Source organism: Hemiscyllium ocellatum, chromosome 20 (genome assembly GCF_020745735.1).
Source record: "Hemiscyllium ocellatum isolate sHemOce1 chromosome 20, sHemOce1.pat.X.cur, whole genome shotgun sequence".
Taxonomy (NCBI): domain Eukaryota; kingdom Metazoa; phylum Chordata; class Chondrichthyes; order Orectolobiformes; family Hemiscylliidae; genus Hemiscyllium; species Hemiscyllium ocellatum.
Window position 1 is genome coordinate 39650772 of NC_083420.1, and position 12263 is coordinate 39663034.

General features: G+C 39.6%; 1 protein-coding gene across 4 annotated transcripts in view; it reads left to right on the forward strand.

The window, feature by feature from the left end:
* Positions 1-12263, forward strand: part of mad1l1 (mitotic arrest deficient 1 like 1) — an 897160-nt gene that overhangs the window by 271447 nt on the left and 613450 nt on the right. For all 4 annotated transcript variants that reach the window (XM_060840293.1, XM_060840292.1, XM_060840294.1 and 1 more), the window contains exon 13: positions 7922-7978. In XM_060840293.1, coding sequence (XP_060696276.1) covers positions 7922-7978 — 57 coding nt within the window. The remainder of the gene's footprint in view (positions 1-7921; positions 7979-12263) is intronic.

Genomic DNA, 12263 nt, shown 5'->3' on the forward strand with positions numbered 1-12263 from the left:
GTAACAATTAGTAATGCTTGCTATGTATAGAAAATTAGTCTGTGCTTTCTATCAACGTAGGTCTCAAAGATGTTTAAATTAGGGAATTATGTGTGTATTTAAAAATCTTTAGCTTTCGCGAAGACTTTGGAATACCCGGGCTTGATTTTCAATAGTCTACAAAGTGAGGCATAACAACCTGATGTGCTGTACGGAAACAAGCTATTCATTCTTTGCCAGTTGTAGTGACTGTATTATGTGGATGCTGTCTAGTTGTGCTCTCTCCAATGGGACAAACTATTTGTATCTGTTTGATCAAAATCTTTCCGAATTCGAAAGATCTCCTTTGGTCACTTGTCTGTTTTCATTTTCAAAAGAAATGTAAGCCAGTCTATTATAAAGAAAAGCATTTAAAGGGAGTGTTAACTCGGCCAGACTACTCAGGACATTCTGAAGCAGGCAGCTCACACCATAACTTTGCAATTTTTTTCGATAAGTGCACAGTGAAAATTATCTGGATTAAGTTAGCTAGGATGATGACTAGATTTTAAAATGGACAAAAAAATTATTCACAACATTACACAATGAAACACAAAGAACAGAATAAAGAACCCCTACAGAACTCAGTCTATCCAACTAGACTTAAGTATGCTGTTCTGAATATACACAACAGTCCCAGTAAGCAAACTCCCTTTAAAGACCAGTATAAATGGGACACATACTTACAGGTTGAAATTGAAGGGCAGAAAGAGAGAGAGAGTTTCCACACAGCTCACTGTTAAACTCTTAACCAGTTCAGGCCTGAACTAAGCTACTCAGATGACCTCTCTCTTCAAAGACCGCAATTTCCCCCCAAACGTCGTCGACGATGCTCACCACTGCATCTCCCCCACTTCCAGCTCCTCCACCCTTGAGCCCCGCCCCCCCCAATTGCCACCAGGACAGAACCCCACTGGTCCTCACCTACCACCCCACCAACCTCCATATACATCATACCTTCCGTTGTTATTTCCGCCACCTCCAAACGGACCCCACCACCAGGGATATATTTTCCTCCCCTCCCCTATCAGCATTCTGAAAAGATCACTCCCTCCGTGACTCCCTCGTCAGGTCCACACCCCCTACCACCCCAACCTCCACTCCCAGCACCTTCCCCTGCAACCGCAAGAAATGCAAAACTTGTGCCCACATCTCCCCCCTTACTTCCCTCCAAGGCCCCAAGGGGTCCTTTCATGTCTGCCACAAATACACCTGCACCTCCACACACATCATTTACTGCATCCGCTGCACCCGATGTGGCCTCCTCTATATTGGGGAGACAGGCCGCCTACTTGCGGAACATTTAAGAGATCACCTCTGGGACACCCGGACCAACCAACCCAATCACCCCGTGGCTCAACACTTCAACTCCCCCTCCCACTCCACTAAGGACATGCAGGTCCTTGGACTCCTCCATCGCCAGACCATGGCAACACGACGGCTGGAGCAAGAGCGCCTCATCTTCCGCCTAGGAACCCGCCAACCACAAGGGATGAACTCTGATTTCTCCAGTTTCCTCATTTCCCCTCCCCCCCCACCTTGTCTCAGTCCCAACCCTCAAACTCAGCACTGCCTTCCTAACCTGCAATCTTCTTCCTGACCTCTCCGCGCCCACCCCCACACCTGCCTATCACCCTCCTTCCACCTATCGCATTTCCGATGCCCCTCCCCCAGTCCCTCCTCCCTACCTTTTATCTTATCCTGCTTGGCACACTTTCCTGAGGAAGGGCTCATGCCCGAAACGTCAATTCTCCTGCTCTTTGGATGCTGCCTGACCTGCTGCGCTTTTCCAGCAACACATTTTCAGCTCTGATCTCCAGCATCTGCAGTCCTCACTTTCTCCTACTCAGCTAGAGAGCTGACCATTCCCCTTTCATTATACAGGTCACTTCTAAGACATGACCACGTTGGCCTGAAGACTCATCTGTTTACATATAAACAAAAGGCCTCTCAAAATCCTTTTGGAACCCAGCCTGGTTTATTACCCCTCTGTAAAAAAAAACAAGGACAGAATATCCTTGAGCCGAAGAACATCTTTTAGGGAAAAAATAAGCTTTGTGACAGGAGGATTTGTCTTCTAAGGTAAAATAAAGATGTTAGGGAAAGCATCAAATTTAAGGAAAACGTGCACAGGTCACTGGCAAGTCAAATTATTGATCGGAAGAAAAGAATGGCAGAAAATGACTTAAAGGTTAATGAGGAAGAAGAAATTAGAGAACTCTAGGAATGTAAAAAAAATGCAAGAGTTTCCACAAGTATTTAAAAAGAAAACGAGGGAGTAGAGAAGTGTTAATCTTCTTGTTAAGTTAATGTTAACAGTTAACATTAGATGATAAGGAAATAAATACTTTGCTCCTGTCCTCATTGTTGAAAGTTGGCAGAAAATAGAGGTTGCATAAATGAGTTTTTAATTTGCTAAATCCGATGAGTTCTACAAGGGTCTGTGGTGTGCTGTCAACTTCTTATAATTTACATCAATAAATTAAATGAGGAGAGTGACGTCGTGGTTGCAAAGCTTGCAGACCACACCAAGGTACGTAGGAAAATATATTGTGAAGAAGCCATAAGCTGCAGACAGATATAGATGGGATGAGCGAATAGGTAATTATCTGGCAGATGGAACATGATGTGAGAAAGTATGAAGTCATTCACTTTGGTAGGAAGAAGAAAAACCTAGGTGTTATTTAGCTGGAGAACGACTGTAGAATTTCAAGCTGTAGAGCGATCTACGTGTTCTAAATCACAAAGTTAGTATGCAGGTACAGCACATAATCAAGACGGCTAATGCTAAGTATCCTTTTTGGTCGAACGGAATTTAGCATAACATTAAGGATATTATGGAAGCCTGTGTCTGGTCATGTTCCCCAGGAATCAGTGACAAAATCAGAAATTGCTGGAACAACTCAGCAGGTCAGGCAGCATCTGTGGAGAGAAAGCAGTGTTAACCTTCCAGGTCCAGTGTCCCTTTTTCAGAACTGATACCTAGGAAAAGGTTGGTACATGATACTGCCCGACCTGACCTTTTTCTGTGGTTTCTGACTTTGTTTCTCATTTCCAGCATATGTAGTTCTTTGTGTTTTTTTTTGTTTCTACAGGAATCCATATTTGGGCCCTTGTTGTTTGTAGTATATACAAAAAATTTAAACCTGAATGTAGGAGGGGTAGTCAGTAAGTTCACGAATGGTACGAAAATTGGTGGGGTGTTAAATCATGAGGACAGCCTTAGATTACAGGAAGATATGGATGGGAGTGGTCAGCTGGGCTGATCAGTGGCAATAGAATTCAATTTGAATGTGTTTGTGTGTTCATGCACTTGGGCTGGATAAACAAAGCAAGGGAATACATGATGAATAGTTGTACACTTAGAAGCACTGAGGATCAGAGGGATCTTGGTGTGCATGTGCACGTGCACCAGTCCCTTCAAGCAGTGGGATGGACAATTAAAGCAGTTAAGGCGGAATGGATACTTGTCTATATTAATTAAGGTATAGAATTTAAGATCAGGCAAAAGAGAAAATGGTTTGATTCCAGCATTTGCAGTAATTTGCTTTTATTAAGATCAGGCAAGTTATGCTGATATAAAATGTTGGGTTGGCCACAGCTAGAGTTTTATGTGCTGTTCTGGAATCCACATTATAGGAGTGGATGTGATTGCCTTCATGAGTTTGCAGAGGAAGTTTACCCAAGATGTATCCTGTGCTGGAGAGTTTTAGATATGAAAAGAGATTGGATAGCATAGCATTGTCCTCCTTGGAGCAGAGGAACATGAGGATGGAACATCATTGAGAAATATAAAATAATGAGGGGTCGGAGAGGAAGGAACTTCTCCCCATGATGAAGGAACCAATGACCAGGAACACAGATTTAAATAAGGGGCACAAGGTTAAGAGGTGATGTGAAGAACAATGTTTTTGCCGACTGGATGATGGGAATCTGGGACTCACTACCTATAAGGGTGGGAGAGACAGAAACCCTTATATAAGAAGTATTAAGATGTGCACTTACCAATCCAAGACATACAGAGGTGTGGGTCAAGTACTAGAGAATGGAACTAGATTAGTTAGGTGCTTGATTTTGACTGGTGCAGTCTCAGCAGCCTGATGCCCTTTATTTGTGCTGCAGATCTCTGTGCTCTGTGACTGCTAGTGACATTGTCATTTCAAATACTGCTGACAAATTGATTCCATTGGCTTTTAGATAAGAACTGCATTCTTGCTTTTATTATATATATTTATATTTTTTAGATGATATTAATTGGAAGAAAGAAGTGAAGTATTCATTGAATGCTTTGCTGTGAATGTATTTCAATTCAAATTTTAAAAACCAACAACACTGAAAGTTTCCACGTGTTCATTTGAAGTCTTGAAATAATCCAAAGCATTTGTACAGGACCTTCGTTACTTTAATACTGTTAGAGTTGGAACTCCTTAGGATTGGCCACAGTGCAAGGTTTTCAATTTTTCCTTCAATTATCTCGATTTTATGCTTTCCTTTGGTAAGGGTACCTAAAAGCTGGAAGTTACTTTAAACGAAGCTCTGAATTGCACTTAACACTCGAATGCGTCAAGATATAGTGTGGTAATTGAGCATATACCTGAAGTGAATTGGAATTGCTTTCCTGTTTAGAGTAAGGTTTCTTCATAATGGAGGTTTGTGAACCTTGAAGTCCACATACCTTGAAATTTCCCAGAAAAGCTTCTCATTGTGTATCGTTGAAAAGGAACAAGAAGTGCATGCAGGAGAAGCCATAATTCATAGAACTGCATAACCTTTAATTTAGAATAAAAATAAAATGTGAAGAAGTTTGTTTAATGCACATATAAAACCTTTGTTGCTACCACTTCCCTTTAAGCAAACTTCAGAGGATTAGATTGTGGACAAAATGAATGAATAAACTTCCATTATTGTACACCCTTTGTAGCCTTAACTTCCAAATGTGCTTTTCAACCAAGAAGTTCTTTTCAAGTATACTCATAACTTTAATGTAGGGAAATGCAGCAGCATATTTGCGCTCAGCAAGGTTCCACAAGTAACAATGAGGTAAATGAGCAAGTGTTCTTGTCTTAACAGTTTTCATGAAACATGTATGTTGATACGGATATTGTGGAAGATCTTTAAAACATGAAAAATTTGTGCAGAATCTCGTGTTTAATTGATCTAATTAGATATTTGCTAATAATGTGATTGGTTCTTACTAAAGAAAAATCAAATGTCAGGATTATAGTATTGTTCTTCAGTTCTCTATGCATTCACTTAGGCAGTCAAAACCATAGATCTAAAGGTAAAATCTACAGGGATCAGCATTTTGAGTATACAATACTGTGAGGGATTCTGGGCCAGGTGGAATGCTAGTAATTCATTGCAGTTACATTTGTCTATAGATTTTTCAATGAAATTGTACACTGGAATTTATTGTTCTTAAAGCAACTATTTTGATGCAGTTCCTCCCACTGAGGATCTGAAACCTATCCGTGCTTTGCAAGCAACTGAATTTCATTAAGGAAAAATGCTGCAGATTCTAGAAATCTGAAATCAAACAGACAATGCTTGAATAGTCATCTGTTAAGCCAGCATCTATGGGGAGTAACGGTCAATGACCTTCCATCCGAACTGAGGAAAGAAAAACATGTTATGTAAATTGGAAGCAAGAATGGGACTATTCAGTTCCTTGTGCCTTCTCTGCTTCCTTCCTAGATCATGACTGACGTGATTGTGACATGAAATCCATTTTCCTGCCTATTGACGATATCCTTGAACTCCCTTCTGAGTCAAGAATCTCTGCTTTAAAAACATTCAATGACTCTGCCTCCACTGCTCCCAGTCAAGTGTTCAGTCAACTCAAGGAACTGACAGGAAAATGTTCTCCTCATCTCTATATTTATTTGGAGGCTCCTGATTATTAAACTGTGTCCTCTAGTCTAATTTCTCTCACAAGAGGAAATATCTTTTCAGCAACCACCCTGTAAAAATCTATTAAGATCTTAAACATTTCATTATTATCACGTCTTATTCTAGTGGAAACAGAACATTTCGTCATTAGATAACCCTTCTTCATCAAAATCAGTTGTGTGATCCAACTCTGAATGGCTTCTGATGCAATTATATCTTTTCTTAAATTCTCTTGAATAAAATGAAACTCTACACAGTAATCCAGATATGGTGTTATCTTCATTTTGAACAACCGTAGCAAAAAATGTCTCTACTTACATATTTAATCACCTTGCAATCACTTACAACATTCAGTTTGTCTTCCTATCTACGTTTACTACCTGCATACTAACAATTTGTGATTCATGTACCAGGACTTCGCCATACATCAATGTTCTGCAGTGTCTCTCCATTTAAATAATATGCTACATTTTTATTCATCCTGCCAAAGTGGGCAAGTTCAAAGTTTTCCAAATCATACTCCAGACAAATTTTTCTCTGCTCACTTAACCTATTTAGATCCAAGTTCATACTCTTTATGCCCTTTTCACAACTTACTTTCCTACCTATCTATGTCAAATCAAGCACAGAAAGCAAAATGAGAATGAGTGCAGAAAAGTGAGGTTAATAACTGTAGATAAAAGAGAAAGAAAGCCAAGAAAAGGTGTCATTTGCATATTTTAGAAAACATCAGCAATTATTCAACTCTGATGGAAAGGAAGGGCAGGCTTACAAAAAGTAACTTTTTAGTGGGAAATGTTGTTTACATTGGAATAGACAAGTTCAATAGTTTTTTTGCTGGTTTAGTCTATATTTGTCAAAGTGCAGAAGATCCTGCTAACAACAAAGCTTCTGGTGGAGTAAAGCAACTTTGGCCACAAATTCATGCTTTTGAATGGTGTCTTTCACTAATGCAGGAATTTTCAAAGAAAAAGGAAGCTTGCATTTATGAAAAACATCTTAATGACCGCAGATCAGCCCAAAACATTCTACAGCCAATGCATTGCTGTTGTAACGTTGGAAAACAGCAGCTCTTTGGAACACAGCAAACGTCCAGAAATAGCAATATGGCAACAACCAGGGAGTCTGTTTTTGGAATGTTAATTTGAGGAATAAATCTTGGCCAGTACATTGGGCATAATCCCTGCTCTTTGAAATAGTACCATAAGATCATGTATCACTGCTGGAGAAAGCGTATAGGATGTCAATATTTCAATATCCATCCGTGAAGCACTCCTTCAGAACTGCACAGTCAGTCTTGATTTGTCTTTTCACATCTTGATGTGAGATTTGAACCCATAGCTATCTGACTCAAACTGTCTGATTACTATCAATTGAGTCATGGTTGATAGTTTTCAACCAATGAAGTCCCAAGTGCTACCCAGCTTGGAGAGATTTTATGTCAACTTCTATCCAAATAACGTATGCTAATTGGAGTGTTTAATGATGGCATGAAGGAATATTAAAACTTCCAAAACTCCACTGAGACCGGATTATTTCATATAGAATCATAGTCATAGAAAGTGTTTAAAATGTCATGTTATTTCATAAAACAGCTGTCAAGGTTTAAGGCTGAAAGCTAAATGGTTCCTTCAATAGCATCATCCAGACCTGTGACCTCTACTATCTCAATGAACAAAGGCAGCAGACATTTGGGAACACCTACAACTGCAAATTTCCCTCCAAGTTGTACCCCATCTTGACTTGCAATTGTATTGACATTCTTTCATTGTCATTGGAATAAAATCTGGAACTCGGTCCCTTATAACACAGTGGGGATATTAACATTTTATGGATACTATCATTTTCTTAAGGGCAGTTTTGATAGGCAATGAATACTGCTGTCCTTCTCAGCAAACATTTCATGCCAGGAACAAATAACAAAATGTAATATTTAGCTGATACTTGTGGATCTTTGTTTCTTTCACTTTAAAAGGTCTATTGATGTTAATTTTTTTTTCCTTTTGCTTTTCAGCATCAGCTATCGCAAGCCGTGGAGGATGTTGGCAACCACAAGTTAAAAGCGCAGACAGTAAGCACATGTTTTTCAAATTGAAATGACTTATCTGAAATCCCCCATGGGGGAAGTATCTGACACTAAATTGTGGGACTGAAGAGTTTGGGCTGGGGATTCCTAAATCAGCCTAAAAAATAACTGGCTGTTCGTTTTAAGAGACATGGAGCAATTGACACCAATATTTGAAGAAATTGCATAGTGGCACGGTGGCTCAGTGGTCAATACTGCTGCCTCACCGCACCAGGAACTCTGGTTCGATTCCAGCCTTGGGCGACTGTCTGTGTAGAGTTTTCACATTCTTCCCCTGTCGGCGTGGGTTTCCTCCGGGTGCTCTGGTTTCCTCCCATAATCCAAAGATGTGCAGTTTAGGTGAATGGCCATGATAAGTTGTCCATAGTGTGCAGGGATGTGTAGGTTAGATGCATTAGTCAGGGAAAAATGTAGAGTAATAGGATAGGGGAATGGGTCTGAGTGGGTTTCTGTTCAGAGAGTTGGTGTGGACTTGTCGGGGCAAATTACCTGTTTCCACACTGGAGGGAGTCTCTGAGGAAATATCATATTAGAATTGCAATCTCCACATTTCTTCATCTGGAGAATTATAAAATTGACTATTTTGATTCTATTTTCTTCTTTAATAAAGTGAAATAATTTTGCTTCTGGCTTTACATTCAGTCACAATTATACTTCAGCATTGTAAATATAAGCAATACAATTACTGCAAATAAAAAGTTATAGAAGTGTTTGTAATCAAATTTCCAAATGATCTAATTCGCATTTTTAAAAAGCAGATTTTTTTAAAAAGAAAATTTCTTCTAAAGACCTAGTCTCCTTGCTAAACTTCAATCTTGTGTTGGTTGGATTTCAGTACTTGTCAATTGGTTATCATTTATGTCTGAGCAGGAATTGTACATTTCAGCAGGAGTTCACTAGTGAGTATTCCAACTTTTATATCTCTCTTCCCCTGAATTTGGAGAGACACTAGATGACAATCAAGATCAGTAATTCTGGATGAAATTCCCTACCATTGTGCCCTACTGCAACCTAGGTTAGTCATATGAAAGCTCAGGAGATGTTAAGTCTAGAAATACTGTGGCCTGTAGATCCGTACTTGGATTTCTGCCTCTGCTGTAACACTGAAATACTTTGAAGCAAACTCTCTAGTTGCATTCTCTGTTAGTGAATGTAGCAAAGTATTCCATCTCACATTTATCAATGACTTTGCAGCCTTTGCTTGTATATGTGGATTTCGAAAAGGAATTCGATGAAATGCTACATAACTATTTTTTAGCAAAGGTGAATTCCATGGAATAAAAGGCACAGTGACAGAATAGATACCAAGTTACAAGAATTGTGTATCAGCAGTAAATGCGGAGAATCACCATTTCAGGCTTAAGCCCTTCATCAGGAATGAGGCTCGTGGACCGGGGGCTGAGAGATTAATGTGAGGCTGGGGGAAGATAGCTGAGAATGCAATAGGTAGATAAAGGTGGGGGAGAACGTGATAGGTCGGAGAGGAGGGTGGAGCAGATAGATGGGAAAGACAATAGACAGGTAAAGAAGGCGGTGCTGAGTTGGAGGCTTGGGACTGGGATAAGATGGGGGGAGGGGAAATGAGGACACTGGTGAAATCCACATTGATCCCATGTGGTTGCAAATTCCTCTGGCAGTTCTTTCCATGTACAAATCACCCTCTGTGTGAAATAGTTGTCCCTTAGGTCCTTTTTAAAATTGTTCCTCTCATCTTAAAAATATGCCCCCCAGTTTTGAACTCCCCTATCCTGGGGAAAGACCTTGGTTATTCATCTTATCTATGCCCCTCATGATTTTATAAACATATATCAGGTACTCTAAACTTCTCATACTCCAGTTGCAACCACATGGGATCGAGATCTGTTTATAATCTTAGATAGCCTTCGTCACCTATTTATAAAACCAATTTTAGTTTTCATCTGCAAACTTACTATCCAGGCCTCCTTGATTCTCCTCCAAATCATTTATATAAATGACAAACAACAGTGGACCCAGCACGATTCCTGCTGAACACCGCTGGTCACAGGCCTCCAGTCTGAAAAACAACCCTCTACTATGATCCTCTGTCTCCTACCGTCAAACCGCTTTTGTATCCAATTGACAAGCTCTCCCTGAATCCCATGTGATCTAACTATACTAGTCAGTCTACCATGCAGAACTTTGTCAAAGGCTTTACTAAAGTCCATGTAGACAATGTCTATTGCTCTACCCTCATCAATCCTTTTGGTTGCATCCTCAAAAAACTCAATAAAATTTGTAAGAAGTTATTTCCCATGCACATAGCCATGCTGACGATCCCTAATCAGTCCTTGCCTCTCCATATGCATGCTAATCCATCTCTCAGATCCTTCCTCCAACAACATACCCACCACTGATGTATAGTTCCCATGCTTCATCTTATAGCCTTTCTCTATTATCAGTGTCTTGAATTGAGATTAAGGAGCGCAATTTAAAAATGTGCAGCTGACACTGAATTTGGGTAAGATTGTAAACTTTGAGAGAATATTGGTGGACAGATGTAAGTTGATGGAATATCTGGATGTATGACAGATGAAATTTTGTGCAGTGAAGCCTGAAGAAATACATTTGAGTAGGAAGAATGAAGACCGACAATAAAGTCTGAAGTATACAATTCTAAATAGGGTGTGGGAGTAGAGAAACTTGGGATTTTATGTGCACAATTCATTAATGGTGGTAGGGTACATTGACAATCTTTGGCTTTTTAAGTGAAAGCATAGACTGCAAAAGTAAGGATGTTATGGTTAAGCTTTATAAAACACTGGTTCAGCCTCAACTCCGAGTATCGGTCTTGGGCAGGATGTGTGAAGGCTTTGGTCAGGTGGCAAAAAATGTTTAATGATAATAGCTGTGGGGCTGAGAAGCTTGAACTACAAGACATTATACTTCTTTGAGAAGAGTGGGTTGAGAGGAGATTTCATAGATATGTTAAAAGTCATGATGGTCTGGACAGAATAGATGGGGAGGAACTATTTCTGTTGATGGAGATGGGTTGGGAACCAGAGCACATTCTTTTAACAATTGTCTTAAATTAGTAACAATATCATGAGGAAAATGTATTTAGGCAGTAAATGATTAAGATCTGAAATACCCTTTTGGGGGAATATGGATGAGATAAATTGAATTATAATTTTCGAAAGATATTTGAATAATTGAAGAAAAAATGTCTGCAGGACTCCTGGAGAAAAAGCTCGCAAGCAGAGTTAGCTGAGTAGCTGTTACAGAGGTCTGTTATGTTTCTCAACCCCAGTCTCCTGCCTTCTCATAATCCGCAATACTCATCCAAGTCAAAAACCTATCTTTCTCTGTCTTAAAGACACTCAATGACTTGGCCTCCACAATAATCTGCAAGTAACGAGTTCTGTAGATTCAACACCTTCTGGCTGAAGAAATTCCTCCACATCTCAGTTTTAAAGGATCATCCCTTCTCTCAGTAGCTGTACCCCCTGGTCTGAGTCTATAATTGGTCTCCTGTGCTGTAACATAATGTGATTGGCCACAGTGCCTTTGTCTGGCACTTCTCCTTTGCTGAATGGTGCAACTTGCTTTACTTGACCTTTGGGTCTACTCTTAACTGTCCAATCATAGAAACAACATCTCTGGAAAAGAAACTGTTTCCACACCTCTTATGATTATTGTTTGAATCTCCTATGGATTTACTCTTTGCTGCCCACTCTTATTTATATTTTACCTCTTCGCAACATTGCTCTCAGGTATGCAATCATCTTCCATATGCATTCTGTTTATATTTAGAACTCTTTTCTTGGTTCTTTTAGTGTCCATGATGCTGCCAAACTATTAGACCAAAACTTAGTCTTTTATTTGGTGTAATCTGTGATTGATTCCATTCCCTTTCCTAGTCACTGCCTGACACAGAGCCAGACTGTTGTTATTTCATTAACTATTCAAGCCAAGTATGGGTTTTTGAATGGATCTCTTCAGAGTTCCGTAGATATCATATCTTCAGCCATCCTGCAATTGGTAATTGCCTTCCTGAACTCCCTGTACCCCTTGTTCTCAATGTTTCTGCCTTCTCCCTAAAGGTCACCTCAATCTAAACTTTTGTTCACCCTTCATACTATTGCCTTTGATATGACAGTGTCTTTGTCTTTGACAGTGCCTATTTTGTATGTGTTACAAATCAACTTGAGGTGTTTTTCTGTTAAAAGTGCTATTGTTTTATGGCTCAGCCACTCAATAAATATGATTAACTACCTGCAAAGTTTCAGCACTTCTGAATTAAAATAACTGA